The sequence below is a fragment of the Petromyzon marinus genome, chromosome 14 (genome assembly GCF_048934315.1).
Source record: "Petromyzon marinus isolate PM22_M1 ecotype Great Lakes invasive population chromosome 14, UKy_Petmar_22M1.pri1.0, whole genome shotgun sequence".
NCBI lineage: Eukaryota > Metazoa > Chordata > Hyperoartia > Petromyzontiformes > Petromyzontidae > Petromyzon > Petromyzon marinus.
In genome coordinates this window covers 10,714,219-10,735,439 of record NC_133680.1, presented here as the reverse complement: position 1 = coordinate 10,735,439, position 21,221 = coordinate 10,714,219, and the positions used below count along the sequence as shown (strand labels likewise).

Here is a 21,221-nt window from a genome sequence, read left to right as displayed (position 1 = left end):
CTGTCCTATTTGTTCAGTGATCAATATAAACATCTCGTGCAACTTCACGAGATAATAATAATACATTCGTGTGAAAAGAGATACACTTTTCAGCGAGGTTTAGTTGTATACGAATCAAAATGAAATTTCGGCGTAATTTAATTAGCCAAGGAATTCTGAAGTCATTTGCATTGAAGTTATTTATTTAAGAGGATTTTTTTGTAAAATAACAATTCAAGATATAATTTCAGATGTATTTTTTTTCGAGTAGAACCAACTGGGATTGTAAAACAAGACGGCGAATGGCAACCGTGTTCTATCAGCAGCTTGGTTTTCACCAACAGAGGGCAGTGGCACACAGACATTTACACGATCCACAGGCACAGAGGGAGGCACATCACCCATTCCGAACAGCCACAGGACTGCAGTTGCCAGAATGTAATGGCAAAAATATAAACCAAGGTGCTTGCATTACAATGTTGTACTTTAAACTGTTAATTGATTTCAAATAAATGCACACGCAAACATACATTAACCTCTGTGGATAGAAAACCATAAGCATTTTGGTTACTCCATGAAGTCAATAACAATGGTGTTAACAGCATGCGTAGTCTACATGCACCCATTTGAGCAATGACCTTTGCACCATCATGATCATTATTGGTCACAAGCCACCGTTGTAAATTGTACGTTCCTATGGCCCGAGCCAGTCTTTTGAGTGGACAAACACTCCATTACTGTATCACCGAGTGGTACTACTACACCAGATTGTGTTGATATTACGAAGCCCAGATAGATGATGGGCTGGTCAGAATCAGTACAGTCCTGTACGTATGTAAGAGGACAGAGACGTAATTTTGATATGGTTTTGATGGTCTATGGGACACTGAAACTTGATGATCAAAAAGGTCGACATAAGGGTGTTATAACAAGCAGTCCAAGTGTCTATCTGCTCAACCCAACATTCTTCTTCAGTGGCAGTCCGGAGCCAGTGAGGAAAATTCCACACTCTTATGAAAAAAATATGCGTGTCGACATCAAATATCCATATTTAGATTCTCATAAAGTGATAACCTGATTTATAAATACTAAAGGGATGATGACAACGGCAATGATTATAAAGGAAAAAAAAATTGGGTTAAAACGAAAACATTTTCAAATAAAAACCCAACCAATTTGTCAATAACCCCGTGGCCTTAATAAACAAAAACTAGCCGACATCTTAGCCAATGGCCCTGCTTCATAGCACATAAATGGAGAAAACCATTCCCCCGAAACATTGCCTATTATGATTATTTTTCCTTTTAAGGCCGTGCACTGTTATTGATGAATGTGTTGAGCTTTTATGTTATTTGTGCCCGTGCATCATCACTGCTAACGCAGCAGCGTCACCAGAATCGTTTACTTTCAAACCGCGGTTCATCTTCAATTCCACTCTCACGTTCAAACATGCAAAAGGGGCAGCGAAATTCATTTTGAGAGAAAACGACTCAAACCTCTGCTTCGGACGAACAAAAGTACGGAACGACGACATTGGTGTGCGGTGCGTTTTGTCTTTTGCGTGAAACATTCGAACAGCCTGACCGCGGCGCTCTCACCTCGGGCCTCAAAGACCACGGCCTCGCTGAAGCTAACGCTGGCCTGCAACGCCGACGCCAAGCGCATTTTGTAGGCCGTGCCGGCCTCTAGGCCCTGCACCACAATGTAACTCTGCGACGTGTTAACGGAAGGGGTGCGCAGACTCTTCTCCCAGCCCTCGACACCTCGGGGAGGACGGCGGAGCCACGGGGTTTGTGAGCGCAGGGGGACAAGGCACGGGTACGCGGAGGGGATCGTGCGCGCACACGGCCACGAACAGAAGCCACACATGGGAATGCACGCGCAGGAAATGCACGCACCAGGCACACGATCCATGCGCGGGGACGTGCGTGCACACGCATTAAATCCACACACACACACACACATGCGCGCACGCACATTCGCCCCAAAAGCAAGGATTCAAATAATAACGCACGCACACAGATTTTTTTTTCCGCACAGACACACGGGCAAAGATGCGCGCAGGCATTCACAATGATGCACGCACAGGTGTCCGAGGGAGTGCGTGCAGTCATGCGCACGGATTTGTGTGGACGTACACGCAGGAATACACCCCACAGGCATGCACGTAAATTCACGCACAGGCGTGCATGCATGCAAATTCACGTATGGAAAACACCCGTCAGCGCACACACGGGGACAATGCACATACGTGTATTGGTACGTGCAATTTAAGCATGGTTATGCAAGGGTACAAGGGTGCGGTGGACCCATATGTGCGAGCACATACGGGTATATAGCGCACGCACACGCACACACAGACACACGCGCAGGTATGGTGGACGTACCCATAGACACACGGACACACACACGGAGGGGTGTGGACGGGGCAGAGGAAGGCAAAAGAGAGAAAGTGAACAGAGCAGAGTTAAAGTGAATGCATGGCAAACATTTCATCGTTACATTAATAATGTTCAAGACGCAACTGAACACAGAAAAGTAGGAAAATGAAAATATGACAGGGAAAAACGCACTGAAGGGTTGTAAGCAATGTCAAGTGACATTTTCAGAACTACACGTGATTTGTTACTCATGCAATGCAAATTAACGTAGGTCTGAACAGGTTAGGGTATAGTGTGCTTTTCCACAATATATAGCTTATTAACAAAGCAGATTTTTTACACTAACTCTATTCAGTGTGCATGCATGCACGTGTGTGTGTGTATGCAAGTTCCACATATATATCCTGCCGATTGCAGCATTACTAGTGAACCCTATGTCAGAGTGCACAATAAGCATAGTTTTAGAGGTCAGAGCCAGTTTCCATCGAGTCAGCAGTTCTATTCTAATGACTACCTCCAATAATTTCTGCAGCCAATTAACAAAGTGTTCTTTCTGCCTTGCAGCTTACATCAGAGGGTAGGAAAAAATCCGTCTGATGTCAGCTGCAATCTCGTACCACTGTGTGATGGCATCATAGCTTCAATCACAAAAATGAAATAAATCTCATGAGGGTGACTATAATTCGTCAGAACAGACTTCCACAGTCCCCCTTGTAAAGGGATAACGAATCTCACTAAGCTCTGACCTGGTGAAATAAAGAAGATAATGGGAACAATCATACAGATTATTGGATTCACACTTTCACTATATATTAAAAACTACGGTCATGATTATTGTATGTCCCTCCAAAACAGTATTTTATATGTCTTTGGTTAAAAAACAAGCAATTTGTTTGAAATCAGCAGAAATGTTGACCACGTAGCAGCAACATATGAATGAGGTCAAATATCTTATTTTAGAGACTGATTTAAACCAAGTTTAATTATGTAATTGTCATTACCACTGAGATAAAGAGGAGGATAAGATATTTAATTCTGCTATGCAGTTTAGTTAGAAATACTTTACAACAATACGTTTATTAAAATGGCCCTGTAACCGAAAAAAATAATTAGTTAAAGTGTCCAGCAATGGGTGTTCTCTGCTGTCAAGGGCCACTCCCTTTAATATAAACCAATTTCTACAAATAAAATTTGATGTGTCACTTTTTGCCCCAGCGAGCAAAGGTAATCCTGAACCAGTGGTGGAAATTCTCCATTCCTTATCGAATGCCAGGGACCACTCACTTGAAGCTTCTCACAAAGATATATTTATATATGTCAGAAGGGGGGTGATGGGCTGAAGTGACAAGCCCTGACTGGGATGCACACACACATTGCTTATTAACGATGAAGGTGCCGTCAATGTTTTAGCCTGCGTCTCTCGAACCCCGTTGCAACTGTCGGGAAGTTGACCTGCGTTGACGGTGTGATGCTCGGCCATCGGCGTATATAAAAGTGTGCGTGGCATTAGCGCCGGTGCTTACTGTTGTTAAGCATGTACTCGATATAAAACACCGTGCCGGCACGGAACGCCGCCGGCATCCAGCTCACGTTAGCAAACTCCTCTCCGGCCACCGACACAATCTGGGCTGCTGGTGGCAAGGCACACGCGAGCACGTATACAAAACTCAACAAGATACACACACACACACTCACTACAACGATATGCACATGTGTACACAGCACCAAAGAAAGGGATCAGCCGTTTTGAGTTAATGGTTGTAAATGGCATCCGCTCCCACCTGTAGTATTAATGCCAGCACGGTGCATGGGGACAGAGTATGGCAAGCACCGTGCCTGCTGACCTTTGTATCCCTGGTGCTGATTTTTTTATGCACCATACCAGGTAAAGACTTGAGACTGAGTCGACTTAAGAGGAAGTCCACAACAGGTTTGAATCGCTACTGAAGTTGTGCAATTGCCGACAATCCAATATAGGTCATTGGATAGTGGCGTCCATTCAGGCTGGAAAGGCATTCGTGGGAGTGGTGCGGCTAGAATCAGGCCTGTCTGCTTTTGCACACTACACCCGAGTAAGCATTGATATCAGAGTGTAAGGGGGTTAGTGCTGTCTGTGAGCAACGACTAATATATTACGACAAAGATCCCCAGGGTAGCCTTCAAAAGACCGTTGGGGAAAATGCTGTTAGCAAGCACCTATTAAGGCTAGCACGGCGTACGAATGGGTTGGTGGTCAAGACCACACCTGGCTGCCTCTGTCTCTCCAGTGCTGCTGTTTAGACACTGCACCAGGGAGTCATTTAAGGCTGAGCTGACCCTGGGGGAGGCTTAGGAGTAAGACAATCGTCACCGATGTTGGCCGTGAATGGGTATCGAACTCGGGTCGCCGGGTTCATAGTGCAGCATGCTGACCGCCACACTGCCACTCCGCACTAAAACTATGCACGCACACGCACACTGACACGCATAGAGACGCACACACAAATGTGCTGTGTGAGCACTTACTAATTAACTTCTACTGAGTAGGTAGTAACGGTTGTGCTGCACGGCCCTGCGGCATTTTTTTGGGATTGTACCACGTGTTGTTGAGTACGATGCCTGATGCTTCCAGGAAGTGGAGCGAAGCATCAGATGCAATAACGAACAGCACGCGGTGTGACCCATACACATCGGAGAGTGACACCTATTAATCTGTTGATACACAAACAGATAGATCGGCACATACAAGTGCCCACAAATATATCCGTCCGGGTGCATCAACATCCTAAAGCCAAAGGCAAAATCAATGCAGAGATCGATTGGAGGAAAATGATCCGCGAGTTGGTGGCTGAGTAGCCTGGTGTTTAGCACAGTCATCACTTATCCACTTTGCATGGAGTCAATTGTTGAGTTCCTACAGATGCCCGGTAATTCCTGTACCCCATTAACTGCCAATTTGACATTCAAGGCACTGAGAGGTCACCATTTTGCGAGAGTTGGCCACTACTTGTGTTTCACTTTCACAGCACACAGGTCGATTTGCATGCTCCAATGCTCTGTCTCTGTGTGATCCCCTAACCCTACTGCTAAGTCACCAGTGTAGGTATGCGCGCCACTTTACCTGGCCACCACCATCGATTGAGCTGCACAACCAACAAATCAGTGGTTGAAATTCCACATTCCTATGACGAGAGCCACAGATTCCACATGTGAAGTTATCTGCATGCATAAGCCATGTGGTGGAGCTTGTAAGACTCTGTAGAGAAAGTGCATTTCTGGCACGCCACGAATGGGAGCAAATTGGCCCATAGGATGACCACTTTTGACCTCTCACAGAGCGGTACCCATTTTTTTTTCACCCCAAAGGGATGATAGGGTTGAGTCGTCCCCCAATTGGGATTTAGCTTGCGACGTTCTAATTGTGAGCCAAGTGCTCCAAACACAGCGAGACCAGACAGGGCATTGAATATTTCATGCACAGCGCGACGGGACTTTCATCCGAAGAGATTCTTTACGCAAGGCTTCTACTGCAAGGCTGGCAAGACAAGAACGGGCAATATGAAGCCACCCTGTGGCAGGTGAAGGCAATCAGGGAATGCTTCATGGAGATAATGATAAGTTATAGACCTTAACTTGGCTGTGATGAAAGAGCTGTTGGGAGTGTTACACTATAGCTCGAACCATCGTGGTTGGGGTATGCAAAACACGTGCATCATGTGCAGGCACTTCATACACATGGGCATCGGGCACGTATACACAATGCACAGTACACACAACACGCAGCTTCATGCGTAGGTAAGGCAAAGGTTAACTTTAAAGATTAACATGGCAATTTATGTTAGCGATTACCGGTTAAGAATGGGATGGAAATTTAAAGCATGGTGAGGCAAAGCATTAGTTATACCCGGCCACATTTATCTCTGTAATATTTATTTTAATGATCACACTACACCAGGGGCAGAGCAACAGGACATGCTCAGATACAAAATCGCCACTGTTGCTGCTAGGAATGCAGTGCAGTGTGGTAAACACGATACCACCCCTTCCTCAATTATATTCATGAACAGACACACAAACACACAAGATTAAGAGGTCATCACTGTCCATGCTGATAATACCAACAAACCTCACTATCACTCCCTTCCTTCAGCTGGGTCTCACAGCTGTTGCAAGGTCACCCGATCTCCAAGGACTGTTGTCCACAGCTTTCCCACTATCTGGCTCTATAGGTCCTGCCCCTTGGTCATCGATCTCTGGAATCCACTCCAGTGCCTCTCTTGGTAACCCATCCTCCATCCAGCACATGCGCCCCACCGATTACAACATTTTTTTTCCTAACTCCATCTGCAATGCGACACGGTGGAGAGATATTAACTACCTCGCCTGGTATACAGGAGGTCGTGGGTTCAATACCGACCCTGACGCCTGTCTGTATATTTTGAGTTTGCGTGTCTCTCTCTCTATACAGATGGAGTTTTCACGTCTCTCTCTCTCTCTCCGTGGTCGCGTCGATTTTTCTCCGGGTTCTCTGGTGTTTTGCTCCACATTTATAAACACCCATTAAGATGACTTGGCTGCTATAAATTTCCACATGATAAGCCACTTTGTTGAGCTATCATTTGTGGCCAGGTCACTTCTGAAAAAGAGTTCTATAGCTCAGTGGGCATTACCTGGAAAAAAAACGGTTTAGTTTTAGTTTATTGCTTTCCTCTGCAATGCCAACCACTTTGGTAAATGTAAATACCACTGGGAAAAAAAAACGTCGAAACAGCGTTGCATTTTCTTTGTTCAAACATTGCACGCACCGGTCCTGGGCTTTTCATTTCGAACACAATCAGCTGGGCCGATCTCCGGAGGGAAAACCTCAACGTGGAACAATAATGTCAGACCCAGCGATGCGTGGCAATGTTTCCAGAAAATGTCATTACAAAGTTATTAGGAGTTTTGGAACGAAATCAATATGGGCATAACCGGGCTTAGGTTTACTTCTTTGAAAAAAAACACAAGAAGCACGGTTTGCTACACAATTTACTGTGGACCAGTTTAATCAATATTGATAAATTATGATGTAATATCCTGACACATAGACCCAGTGGTAACACATAGTTTAATGGAGGCAAATCAACTGTTTTTATCCTAGTCTGTATGTGGATTGGACTAAATTGGGTTGTTCTCCCAGAGGGGTACCCATCATTGACTGATCTTTTGACCTTTTGTTCGTATGTTGCGCTGACAAGAGAGTCCTGTGTGTGTGTTATGTTCCACACTCAAGAGAGCACTAGACAGTGATCCTCTCCCATGGATGCTCTGAGCCAGTGGTAGAAATTCCACATTCCTCTGACAGGGCTAGCTTCTCCATAGGACAACCACTGGTGACTTCCCATAAAGTGGAATTTATTTTATTATACCCAGAGGACGATTGGTTGAGTCAACTCCATAAAGGGATTTGAACTTGTGACCTTGTGGATTGTTAGTCAAGCAAGCTAATTACAGTGCCACCAAGCCAAATTTATTCTCAGGATCTCAAATATGCCGGCTCAATGCTCTATTAAAAAAATATATTCACTATTTTTTATTTTACCAGGTAAGGCCCACTGTGCTATCTAGCTCTTTTTCATAAGCGACTGGCCACAAATGATAGATAAACGAAGAGGCTTTCACATTAGTACACCCCAAGCTGCCACTGCTATTCATTGGCATAAAATAAAATAAAATGTTTCGCTCCGGATGACGCTGCAAAGAATTATCTGTATTTTGATTTAGCGTGCCGATCTTAAAGGTGCATTGAAAAATTTGATACTCCGACCGATGCTTCTGTTGTGGAGTAACTCATGCAGTCAGCTATGGCTCTAGGGTTTGGTGTTACATGTTATTTATGTAGTTTGTTGTAAAAATTCGGTCACAATCCTTGTGATCACTGTTACGTTGCAATTATGGCTTTATTTTTTGGTGATTTGGAAAAGTTTTAAGGTTTGGACATGTTTGTTTTGTTGTAGTACGGAGTTAGACTGATGGCCTTAATCTAAGTTTTTGTGGTTGTTGTTGTTGTTTGACTTGCATCCCACTGGGATTTTTTGCACACAGCGTTGGTGTACGGTGCTTTTTTCAGGAATATTTTTGCTGTTTTTTTCCATGGATTTTCTGTTTGCACAGTCACACATAGTCACTTTAAGATGTTTTTCTTGTTCGTGTTTTTGTTTTTTGTTTGTTGTGGCTGCACGTGATTCCAGAGCCGAATGGCTCACAGGGCTATACCAAAATAAACTGAAATAAAAACTGAAAAAAAAAAAAAAAAAAAAAAAAAAACCTGAAAATAATTAAATAAACATGGACATTTATAACAGCCAAATACTATAAACGCATGTTTATTCTAAATGTAGAGGAAAAACCGGAAGACCCGGAGAAAAATCCACACAACCAAAGGGGAGAACATGCAAACTACAAATATACAGGCATCAAGGTTGGGATCGGACCTATGACCTCCTGTATACCAGGCAAGGTAGTTAACATCTCACCACCGTGGAGCCCTGACACAGGTATCAGCATTGGCCACCTTTGAAAGAACCAGCCACAGCTGAGAGCAAAAGTACATTTGACAAAAAACAGTTACAACATACACTGTCAAATAATTGAGAAAAAAAATGTGGGGTAGCTCAACCACTGTGATAACCAAGTCACCTTGTGCTGCACTACAAACACCAGCTGCTAGACAGACAGTTTTTAGAGCAAAGGCATATTACAGGGCAGAAGTTAAACAATCCTGAAATTTTTTCCTGAATTTCCAAAAAGGCTTCCAGCCTGTGCAAAGCAGGTGTCGGTGGATGGGTCATTAGGTAGTGAGGAGAGGTTGTAAAGTGATACGCTGTAGAAACACAAGTAGGGGCTGACCTTCTCACGCCATGTCATTACGTGCCGTAAGGATATATCCTACAGTGTGGAGTTTAAGTCTGACGAAACGAATGTAGATTTTTGAAATGTGTGTACCACTTTAAACGGATGTGTCTGTGCAAATGATGTATTGCTATGAAAAGTATATACGCCTGCTTAAGCACGTGGGGTGGCCCACTCATCTTTCTTAATGGCCCTGAACAAGTTGGTGGAGATGTTGAATTCCCATGGCAGGGTCAAACTTCTCGACGCAAAACTATCGTTGATTCCCCCATAAAAGCGGTACTTATTTTACCAATCCAATAAGAATGACGGGCAGTTGACTGCTGACAGTGAGTTGCAAACTCTAACCACACAGCCACCAAGCTAGGTATGTTTATATAAGGTGAAGGTGCGGCGCTGAAATCGCTTGCTCACTCCAGTGCAGATGTGTCTCCGCTACAGGGAGCTCGACAGAGCCCCGCCAGAGGGTATTTGGCCTACTCTGTCACACTGGTCAGATGTCTTGGAAGAGCTGGGGGGTACCCACACTTTACCCCACCACACTCGACCTTGCCCATCGAAGAGCTGCGGTACACCCATTTATCCTGCAGGGTGGACAGAGTGGGATTCAGGATATGTGCCCCATCGATCCACTTCCACGCGGGGATATTGAAACAAAGTCGTGACCAGTCCAATGTGTGAACCATCACAACATGGCAGTATCCACCATGTACGTAATCCTATGTATTGCAAAGGCATGCTATCGCATAATATTAATGCTTCTATTCTTAATGAAAATGCAAACTTCATGCTTAAGTCAGGAGTCAAGTGCACGAACACCCACATTTTCGACACGTGTGCATTTTTTTTCACACGTGCACACGCAGACACGCACACACACACTTTTGATTATGTCCTCATGCTGGATTCCATCGGATATCTCATAAGTCAGCGAATATGACACTTGTGTGACCATTTCAAATCTTGTCTCCAATGTTGCAGCCAAGCGGAGGTTGGCACGGAGTTGTTTCTTTGGAATTTCCTCATGGCGCGTTCCTTGCGCTTCCTAAATAATTTTCTTCTCCTGACCCATCTCAGTGCTGAACCCATTTTGTATTGTACAGTCACGCAAGATACACACGCTGGGAGACTATGGCAGGGCTGTCTCGTGTGATACTTTTAAGTAGGCATCCGACAGAATGCTTCCGTGCAGTCGATGGCTCAGAAACAGCATGAATATTACATACCCACCCCTCTAACTTTACAGTGCTAAAACTTTTTACTTTATTTTTTATTGTCGGCCGGTGGTTTCATTTGCTCTCTGGACCGCATGCCATTGTAAACCAAAATGATTTGTGTGTGAATCGCTAACTCTTGCTGTCGCTTTTTACAATCTCATCACGGGCTATATTTATTTATTTACGAGCTATTTTCTTGGTGCAATACTACGTGCATGCTAATTCACTCGGTTGGGTTTGTGGTCGAGCCAGTTGCTTATGCAGGACAGTGGTTGACATCTCACAATGGTAGCGAGATGTTAACTACCTCACCTGGTATACACGAGGTCGTGGGTTCGATCCCGAACCTGATGCCTGTATACTTTGAGTGTGCATCTTCTCCCTGTGGTCGCGTGGATTTTTCTCTGGGTCCTCTGATTTTTCACTCCACATTTTGGAATATGTGTTTAGAGTATTTGCTTAGTTGAATAAAGGCGATTTTGTAAATCTATAGGGTTGGTCAAAACGTATGGGTTCTATTTCTGAACATGATTTTTTTTCTAAATATATATTTATCAAATAAATGCATATCGAATACAGTGAATAACTTTAAAAGCACGTGACAGACTGCTCCCATTTCTTCTAAGATGTCTGGCCAACATGGAAGAGTAGGCCAAAAAATACTCCCTGGAGGGGCTCTCTAAGAGTTCTGTCCAGTGGAGGCTTCTCCACTGGCAGTGGCTTGAGCAAGACAACGTAGGACTGCACCTATGCTTTTTACTATTAAACAAGACATCAATAACAGCACATGATGGCATGAGTGGCCATTAAGGAAAAATTCATCCATTTTGAAAAACAGAAAATGTATGCAACTCATTTGAATGGAAAAACAGGGCAACCTTGACTCAAGCAGGCCGAGTAATTTTTCCTCATTCTTAATGGAAAAACTCCGTAAGTGTGGGTGTACTGTATATTTATTTCTGTCTTTGTGGAGAGTGGTGGCACAGTGGTTAACACACTCCAGCAACTAGAGTTTGATTCCCGCTCAAGACAAGTAACAGTGGCAAATATATGAACCGGTTCTAGAAATCCCCGAGGTCGATTCAGCTTTAAAAAAAAAATAGTAGCTAAATGTGGTGTGTAAACATCAGCACCGGGGGAGACAAAGGCGGCCGGGTATGGTGCTGGCCACACACGCCGTCATGCGTCGTGGCGGCTTTAATCGGCGTACGCTAACCCCACTTGCTCCAGCATCCTACATTTTGCCTTTGTGCAAGTGTCCGTTTGTATATGGGGAGCGGTAGTGCATCGGTTAGCACACCGCGCCACGAACCCAGCAACCCGCATTCGATTCCCGCTCACGGCCACCAACACCGGTGGCAATTATCTGAACCGGTCCTGGGCCTCCCCTAGGTCGACTCAAGACTCAAATGAGTACCTGTCGCGGCGTGTAAACATCGCCACTGGGGAGACAAAGGCGGTCGGGCGTGGTGCTGGCTACGCACCCCCTCGTGAGCCGTGCCGGCTTTCATAGGTGCTCGCTAACAGCGCTTGCCCCAACAGTCTGTTAAGGCTATTATGGGGGAGCCTTGTCTTTGTGTCTGCGTGTGTGTGTGCCGGTTGGTTCGGGGGGTTTGCGTACCGCGTTCCATGACGGTGGTTGCCTCCTCGAAGGCGGCGGCGCCCAGACCCGCGCGTGTACGTGCCCGCACGTACACCTTGTAGCGGCCGTTGGGAGGGAGGTCTCGCAGAGTCCAACTGGAGGCGTTCGCCGTGGGGATGTCGACGCTCTTCAGGGGGCCCAGCTCATACGTGTGGTTGACTTAAGGGAGGCAAACGCACGGACGGACGGACGGACGCACGCACGCACAGAGAGACGGACATCAGGACGTACAAAGAGTCGGATTGTGCTATGTTACGTTGCAGGCGCAGTTTCGTCAATTGGCCGGTCGTGACCGGTGGGGTCGAGTGTGGGTTTCCTCTGCCTCTTACAAGATATCTGGCCAGCATGGGAGAGTAGATCAGATGCCCTCTAGAGATGTTCTCCAGAGCTTTCTCATGTCAGGGTCCTTCTGCCAGCAGTGGCATGAGCACGTGTTTTCAGGGCTGCACCGTTACTTTTCACATCGCATCGCCGGACAGTGAGAGATGGAGATAGCTTAGGAAGGCCTTCATCCACCAATGGATCGATCGTGTTTGATTATTCGGTTTTTTGTACATGGGATGGGGTACAGGCAAAATGATACACATTTAAAACATAAATATCCTGAGCTTTATTGACCATCATATTTCAAAGGTGAAAATATCTATAAAACAAGTACAAATCTGTAAGCAGTCAACTGTGGATGTTTTATGGAAAGACCGGCCGTTTCCATAAAAACGTATAATTACCACCATTTGTGCTGAGCCGTCAATGGGATTGAGTATCAGTGAATGCTCATCCGAGTAGGAAGACACATTGACTTTATATATTTTTCACATTTCCCTAATCCTCCAGTGTGTAATAAAGAACATCAAATTTAACGTGACAAGAATGTCAAATTAAAACCAAACAGAACAATTAACACAAGTATACACAGATATATATCTGACGAACAAAGACATTTGCTCCTGGAAAAAAAAACCCCTCGCTTCTTCGACTAACAAGATGGTTCCCAAGGCCTTTGAACGAGACATTCATCACTTATCGTGGCTGAGAGCCATTCCATTCAGTGCTCATTGGCTCTCACGTCACGTCAATCAACCCTCCCTCGCTCCAGCCGGCCGTGCATTGGACCCCTTAGATTCGGCGGTGGGGTGCAATTGTTGTTTTGTTTTGCGTGCAGAACACGCAGACTTGAGAGTGCGGACTTTGACAGCGGAGCTCATAAATCATTCTGCCCCCCCCCCGCCCCCCCCCGCCCCCTGCAAGGTGTCACTATTTCTCGGCAAAAAGGTGGCAGACTTTTGGCGTTGCACGTGGCCGCATAATGTCGTGTGTGTCTGGTTTGGACAGCCGTCCGTCACGAAGAGCTCCTCCGGTCACGATGGATCACTTGGCTTCAATCTTCGCCGCTTGAACGCTATATTCACCGAGCGCTCATTTGAACATGTTCTACACCATTATGGTACGCAATTGTTCGCGTGTGTGTGTGTGCATAACGCTGTGGGTAGCCGTGATGTCGTGGTTTGCACGCTGCGCTACGAACCTGAGTTTCATCCCCGCACATGGCCAACATGGTGCTGGTAACCCACTCCATGCCAGCTCGCTAACAGCACTTAACTTAACAGTCTGTTAGAGGCTATATGAGCCACCTTTGTTTGTCTTTGTGTGCGTATGCGAGTTTAGACGTGCGCCTGCAAACGTGTGCACGCATGCAGGTACACGTGTGGACAGACGTTCAAATATTTACACTCAACAACAAAACTACCATTAGCCATTAAGTGGTGGTGACATCACCACAGCGCTTGTGCCAGGCAAGGTGCAATTGAAGCCACGTGAAGTGTGAGAGGCCCGCTGGCAGGAGGTTTACGGAACAGACCCAGGTGCCATGGGTTAATCTGATCAAATCACGCCGAATGCATCCGGTCTCATCTCACAAGCTAACAGGGCTGATCTTGGATTGTTCTTGTGTGGGCGACCTCAATGCAACAACAGTTGCGCTGCTCATCCTTCATTTGAAAAGTGTGTAAAGTTCAAATCGTGGTCGTGGATTGTCTCAACCCATCATCCTTCTGGGGGGTTCGATAAAACTAGTTGTAAAAATAAACTTTTCCCTGTCATAAGAATGTGGAATTTACATCCCTGGCTCAGGGCTACATATGGATACGAGCTCTGGTTGATGCTATATTGAGGTTAGACATGTTACGAGCGTAGAGCATAAGTATATACTTAGGCACACGTATCGCTGTCTAACCATACGGAACAGCGCTGCAATTACAAGTTTGTTATGCAATAATTCTATTTCAAGGTGACCTGCAGGCAAGAATTATATTTCAAGGTGACTGCAGTTCAATGCCGAGTTTTATCTTTGAGCATCTCACGGCGCTCATCCTATCCATTCAGATCAACACCACGTTCTGATGTCTGCTGCTCTGTATTCCTAACCAGTGCAACCTTGACGAAGCCCTGCCTGTCGTTATTCAGACGGGACCCCACGGAGCTAAGTCGGTGTTTCTGATTAAATAAGTGAGACCTTACATCTGCCCGTTTTTGTCTGCCGGCAGGGCGGTCTTTCTGAATAGGTTGCCCATGCAAATGTCTGTCCGATTTGCTCAGTGAACAGCTTATAAGTATTAGTTATCGATCTTTCTGTGATTTTACATCACTATATGTGCAGTTGTTTACGTAAAAATGTTTCTCTTTATCTATCTGTAAAAATGTATAGTGCTAGCTCTCTGTGTCTGGCTCAATATGAGTTGTGTTTGTTCGAGACATGCTTATTTGTTTGCATGCGTTCACATTATCAACTCAACATCTATTTACACGTCTATTACTGGTAGGAACCTCCTGGTTCCACCAGCCCACAGGGGATTATTGTGTCCGTCCGTCCGTCGTGCATCCAAAAATGGGAGGGGTGGGGCTGGGTGGGGAGGGGAGGGTGGGGAGGGGCTGGGTGGGGAGGGTGGGGCTGGGTGGGGAGGGGAGGGTGGGGAGAGGCTGGGTGGGGAGGGTGGAGCTGGGTGGGGAGGGGAGGGAGGGTGGGGAGGGGTTGGGGAGGGAGGGTGGGGAGGGGGAGGGTGGGGAGGGGCTGGGTGTGGAGGGTGGAAAGAGGAGGGTGGGGAGGGGCTGGGTGGGGAGGGTGGGGAGGGGCTGGGTGGGGAGGGTGGGGTGGGAGGGGTGGGGGGTGGGAGGGGTGGGGCTGGGTGGGGAGGGGCTGGTCACCCCGTGGTACCCTTATAAAACTCAACGTTTAACCTACTCACGCCGGCTTGTGCCCGCCCTCACAGTCGGGCATTGTTGCGGAATACACCACGTGGGGCCGCCGTTGACCCTGGCCATTGACCGAGCAACCCAACGTTCCTACCAGCTCCCTCCGCAGGAATGTGTTTATAATCAGGAATAGCTGTATGTCGATCTACAAATATGTCTGCAAGTTTGCATGACAGTTTAATAGTCACTTCTTCTTTAAAAATATAAAACACAAGAAAATATTACCATCCGCTCATGTTAACTCTTGTTATCGATTGCAACTTTGATGGTGCTGTTTGTTAGTGACTGCTTAACGTGTTGGAGCATTGGGCCTGTGCTCAGCAACCGTGCTCACAACACCAATGTATGACGATTGAGACATCGTCACAAATGCACTTACAAATATGTTTCTTAGTTACAAAGAAGAGATTGTAATGATATTAATATTTTTTTTCTTTTACCAGATAAGGCCCACTGACCTATATCGCTATTGTTCCAGATGCAACCTGGCTATCACAAATGAACGCTCAACGAAGTGGCTTTATCACGTGGACATTTACAGCAGCCAAATATTCTCAGTGCATGTTTCTAAATGTGGAGGGGGAAAACCTGAGAAAAAATCCACGGGGAGAGAGATACGCAAACTCCAAATATACAGAACACGTTCCCCATTCTTGTCGTGTGAGCATTGTTAATGCGACGCTCATAGCATAGCTCAGCCCGAGTCAGGTCAACCAGTGAAACTCTGACACGAGAATGCACTTTCTTCACTCGTAAATGTCGACAGACAAGCTGAATGAAGGTCAGACATTTCCAACAGTTGTATGCCAAGGAATTCTCCAAGCAGGATCCACATTGTACATATTTCACATTTGATAGCAAAGTTTACTGGAATGCCATGGCTTTCGTTTGAATGAACAATCACTATTATCAAGCATGAATAAAAGTATTTGATATATTCAAGAAATCTTCACTGAGTCTCAATACAATGTTTTTAGAGGGTCCTGCTGAGGATGTTTCATCAATTAATTTGTATTTGTGCATGCAGAAGTAAAGCAAATTGCCTCGAGAAATCCCACACCATATGAGCCATGAAAACAACATCTATAAAAATATGTTAGCAACCTTCCTGCTGTGCTACGGTACTTTAAACTACTAGACACCTCATAGTCCTGCAGAAGGCTCACGCACTTTGATGCTTTCTGCATAATCTACGAGTCTTGCTTACAAAGTTCTGGGATTGAGCAAGTAGTCTGTTTCCCTTCCACTGCACCTCCGATTAGCATGGTTGGCTATGTACGGTGTGAAAGAAGTTCAACGTACATACATACAAGCAACATTATCTCTCCTCTTTATACGTACAGATACCATCATCATCTCTATAATAATTATACCCCACCTCCTATGCAGTACATCTAGAGGCACCCTGCAGCATGGACAGCTTGGTGGCAGCTGTCTCTGTGAGGCAAGAGGGCATTAGTCTGCCAGTAGGGGACGATTTTCATATGTAGCTTCCAAATTTATTAATTTGCAAATAAACAGACAATGGAGGCGCAAAGGCATGTGGATGCTTTATAAAGAAATCTGTTCTTTTCCCCCCACATAATTTAATTTGAAATACATCACAGCTTGCACAACTAACACACGAGTGCTATTCACGAACGTCCATTAAACGATGAAGAAAACACGCCCACTGTGAATGTGGCTGTATAGATGTTAGCTCACTGGAATAGAAATCGGAAACCTGGGTGACATGGCCGCGTGGTAGCAGAGGCTTTCCCTGCGGGTATATTAACCGTTAAAGTATGCGGCGTCTGCTTCACAGCGGACCTTTAAGATCCCATGACGTATTTCGCAAGAGCGAGCAATTGTGTTGTGGCCTTCATGGTTCAAATTCGAAAAAAAAAATTACCCACAAATAACTCACCTAGCAAATCTCAGGCTTCATGTTTCCCTGTTTAGCCTTAGACACTTTCGGGACAGAGTGCTGTTAGTGAGCACCTGTTAATGCTGGCATGGCACATGAGTAGAACCTATGGCTGGCACTATGCCTAGGCATCTATGTTCCACAAGTCCTAAAGCGGATACACGAGTCACTAATAATAAGGCTGAGTAAATGTAGCAGAGGCCAACAACAGGTTCAGATGCCAAGTGTCAATGATGTGCGCGGTTGGATTTGAACTCAGGTCACTGGGATCGCACCTCCGATTAGCAAGGTTGGCTATGTATGGTGCGAAAGAAGTTCAACATACATTGTAGTGTAGTGCGCTAAACATTGCACCATTCTCCACAATGCAAGGCACGAAAGATATGCACACAAAAGACCAACACGCCCCGTATAGCCTTAACAGACTAAAGGAGCAAGTGCTGTTCACGAGCACCTACAAAGGCTGGCACGACACAGAACCACGCCCAACCGCCTTTGTCTCCCCAGTGGCGATGTTTACACACTGCACCAGGGACTAATTTGAGGCTGAGTCGACCTAGGGGAGGCCCAGGACCAGTTCAGATATTCATCCCAGGTGTTGGCCATGTGCGGGGATGAAACTCAGGTTCGTAGCGCAGCGTGCAAACCACGACATCACGGCTACCCACAGCGTTATGCACACACACACGCGAACAATTGCGTACCATAATGGTGTAGAACATGTTCAAATGAGCGCTCGGTGAATATAGCGTTCAAGCGGCGAAGATTGAAGCCAAGTGATCCATCGTGACCGGAGGAGCTCTTCGTGACGGACGGCTGTCCGAACCCGACACACACGTATTCATTTAAGGCTGAGTCGACCTAGGGGAGGCCCAGGACCGGTTCAGATAATCGCCACTGGTGTTGGCCGTGAGCAGGAATATCACTCGTGTCACCAAGTTCGTAGTGCAGCGTAGCGCTAACCGCTACACTACCACTCCCCACACACACTCACACAGACACACGCAATTTTCCTGAGAGCGATCAACTAAAAAATGTGAGCAAGCAGCTTTAAGTGGCTGTAACGAAATCAATTGTCCAGCCACACAGCTAAATTAATACGTTAAGGCTGGGCTACCCAATTGCTTGAGGCTCTCGTGCAGTGTCTTAGACACGAGGGGCAAAGGTCCGAGTGGGAAGGGGCTGGTGGAATTGAGCGGACCGGGTAGAACTCGGAATCAGCCGAGTGTTCTCGCCAACGTGGGGTGCCACGGTGTGCGAGATGTTAACAACCTTCCCTTGTGTACAGGAGGTCATGGGTTCGACCCCAAGTCTGATGCCTGTATATTTGGAGTTTGCATGTTCTCCCCGTGGTCGCGTGGATTTTTCCTCCGGGTCCTCGAGTTTTTCCCTCCACATTTTCAATCAGCATGCATTTAGAGAATTCGGCTGCTATAAATGTCCACGTGATAAGCCACTTCGTTGAGCAATCATTTGTGGCCAGGTCGCATCTGAAAAAAAAAAGACCTCTATAGCTCAGTGGGCTTGACCTGGTAAAATAACAAATAATATTTTAGTTGAGTTGCTCTTGCGAACTAAATTAAGCGTGTTTTTTTTCTCTCTCGCTGCATCACCAAGTGCTATGCATTAGGCTCGCACGAGAGCCGGCAGTCGCTAAGATGCTGCGTTCATCGTAATCTGTGGGGAGCGCCGGGCACTTAGGGTGCCATTACTCAGGGCTGGGCTTGTGGTTGAATTAAACATGCAACCACGGCGTGTTTTTAGGGCACATTGAAGGTACAGTATTATATTTCTACAGTTTATGTTTACTCTGCTCTTGTCCTGTCCCTGAGTGCTAGAACAAACCTTGTCTCTTTTTACACACTTTTATTTAACTTACGTATTTTTTCCCATATCATTTGATTTATTTCAGTTTCACATTCAGTAAGTGTACCTCACATTTTCTTTTTTCAGATTTTCCCACCTCAAGAATGTAGGGCAGTTACATTAATTTTACTGAAAGGGGTTATTGTACCCAGGGATGTATTGGCAAGTGGATTGTGCCTTGTCCTCGCAAGAGGAATTCTTCCAAACGTGTAATGTGCCGCCAAAAGTTTTTTTAAATTTCACTTTCAACATAAATGTGTTTATTTAGTAACACTACTTAGCGATTTACGGGTGTCTGCTACTAATTAGCTACTGTTCGGTCACTATTCATATGCCAAAAAACATATTTAACACATTCCTGCGGAGGGAGCTGGTAGGAACGTTGGGTTGCTCGGTCAATGGCCAGGGTCAACGGCGGCACCACGTGGTGTATTCCGCACAATATGCCTGACTGTGAGGGCGGGCACAAGCTGGCGTGAGTAGGTTAAACGTTGAGTTTTATAAGGGCACCACGGGGTGACAAGCCTCTCCCCACCCAGCCCCACCCTCCCCACCCCCCACCCAGCCACACCCTCCCCACCCAGCCCCTCCCCACCCAGCCCCTCCCCACCCTCCCCACCCAGCCCCTCCCCACCCTCCCCAGCCCCTCCCCTCCCCACCCAGCCCCTCCCCACCCTCCCCTCTCCACCCAGCCCCACCCCTCCCATTTTATCCGGGTATCCGGATACACGTGGACAGACATCCACAGACATCCACAATTAATCCCCTGCCTCCTGTGAATTAATCCCGGTTGGGCTTCTAGTCCACTACGTTTCCTACCAGTAAAATGTAATTCTCATTAGACCCCATGGTGTTAAAGTGCAGTCTCCAACCCTTATTAACTCCAACCCTAATATATTTAGGGCCTCTCTTTATGTGCAAGGAAAAAAAGGGCCGTTGCTCAAAACATCGCCGAATATCTATTTTTCCCCCCCCTTTACCACAGCGTTATTGACGAATGCGTTCAGTTTCCTGTGGCAGGTATGATCACCTCGTTGCAGTGCATAAACACCAGCCCTGCGATATAAGCGAGTGTTGCTGGCCACATCTGCCCGTCATGTGCTACCATCACTTGCCCTGACAGGTATGACGCTAAATGGGAGATGCTGTGTTTGCCGACGCCCGTGTGCTGCTATGTGGGAAGAGTCTTACAACTGTAACGGGGTATTCACAACACACGCGGGCGGGATGCGTTTCGATGTGACGGCATTTTAATGCGTGCAGTGGAGTGGAATATAATGCATTCCGTGCTTGAGCAACCTTGTTGTTGAGAGCATGAGCATTTCACAGAAGCGGATGTATGTGGGGCACATCCTGCCCAATGCATATTGAGCGATGCTCAGCCTATATATAACATTTCCTTCCCCGGCTGTTAATCCCAGCGCACGGCTGCAAGGCCAATTATGCAAATTTGTGACAGCTCATTCATTATAGACTACGCGCGTGTATCTCTAGATGAAAAATGCAGTCTCTTTTGGGTCACAACCCAAGCCCAGATGGTTGATTTTTGACATATATGGGTAAAGACTGCAGAAAGGAAATTTAAATGACTTTTTAACTTTTTTTTTTCCCCTAATCACTGCTTAGAACCTTTATGCCATCATTATTTCATTTCGTATCATGTATTATGCATAGATTCACTTAGACACTGTGTTTTACAGTCCAGCACTCAGTGTGGAATCTTATATTTTGCATTTTAAATTAAGTCTAAGAATAATCGTGTTACGTCAAAGTGTCACCATGTTCAGACGAGCATGGATGGCACTCGTCTCAGCTGGTTTACCCGAGGCAATGAAAATTCCACATTCTAACGGCACAGGCCAGAGTGGATCTTAGCCGAAAGTGCGCACGCACCCACCTAGGGTGTGAGACATGGCCAGATTTTTACTAGAAGGTAAATCATCAAAAAACAAGTTAAGCATGGGCACGTAAGTACAGCTACTTTGTTTCATCAAACCTCAATTTACGATTGAGAGCCAAAAGTTGAAAAACCACTGGCATAGACCAATTTCTCCACAGGATGAGTAATGTTTAATTCCCACAAAGTAGTACTTTATATCCACACTGGAGAG

The 21,221-nt window shown here is 45.9% G+C and overlaps 1 protein-coding gene across 12 annotated transcripts in view; it reads right to left on the bottom strand.

The window, feature by feature from the left end:
* Nucleotides 1–21,221, bottom strand: part of NRCAM (neuronal cell adhesion molecule) — a 261,902-nt gene that overhangs the window by 14,980 nt on the left and 225,701 nt on the right. For 10 of the 12 annotated variants that reach the window (XM_032954073.2, XM_032954071.2, XM_032954076.2 and 7 more), the window contains 3 exons: nucleotides 12,069–12,248; nucleotides 3,884–3,991; nucleotides 1,578–1,742 (listed from right to left, as the gene is read on the bottom strand). In XM_032954073.2, coding sequence (XP_032809964.1) covers nucleotides 1,578–1,742; nucleotides 3,884–3,991; nucleotides 12,069–12,248 — 453 coding nt within the window. The remainder of the gene's footprint in view (nucleotides 1–1,577; nucleotides 1,743–3,883; nucleotides 3,992–12,068; nucleotides 12,249–21,221) is intronic. The other 2 variants (XM_032954074.2, XM_032954080.2) reach the window with 2 other exon arrangements.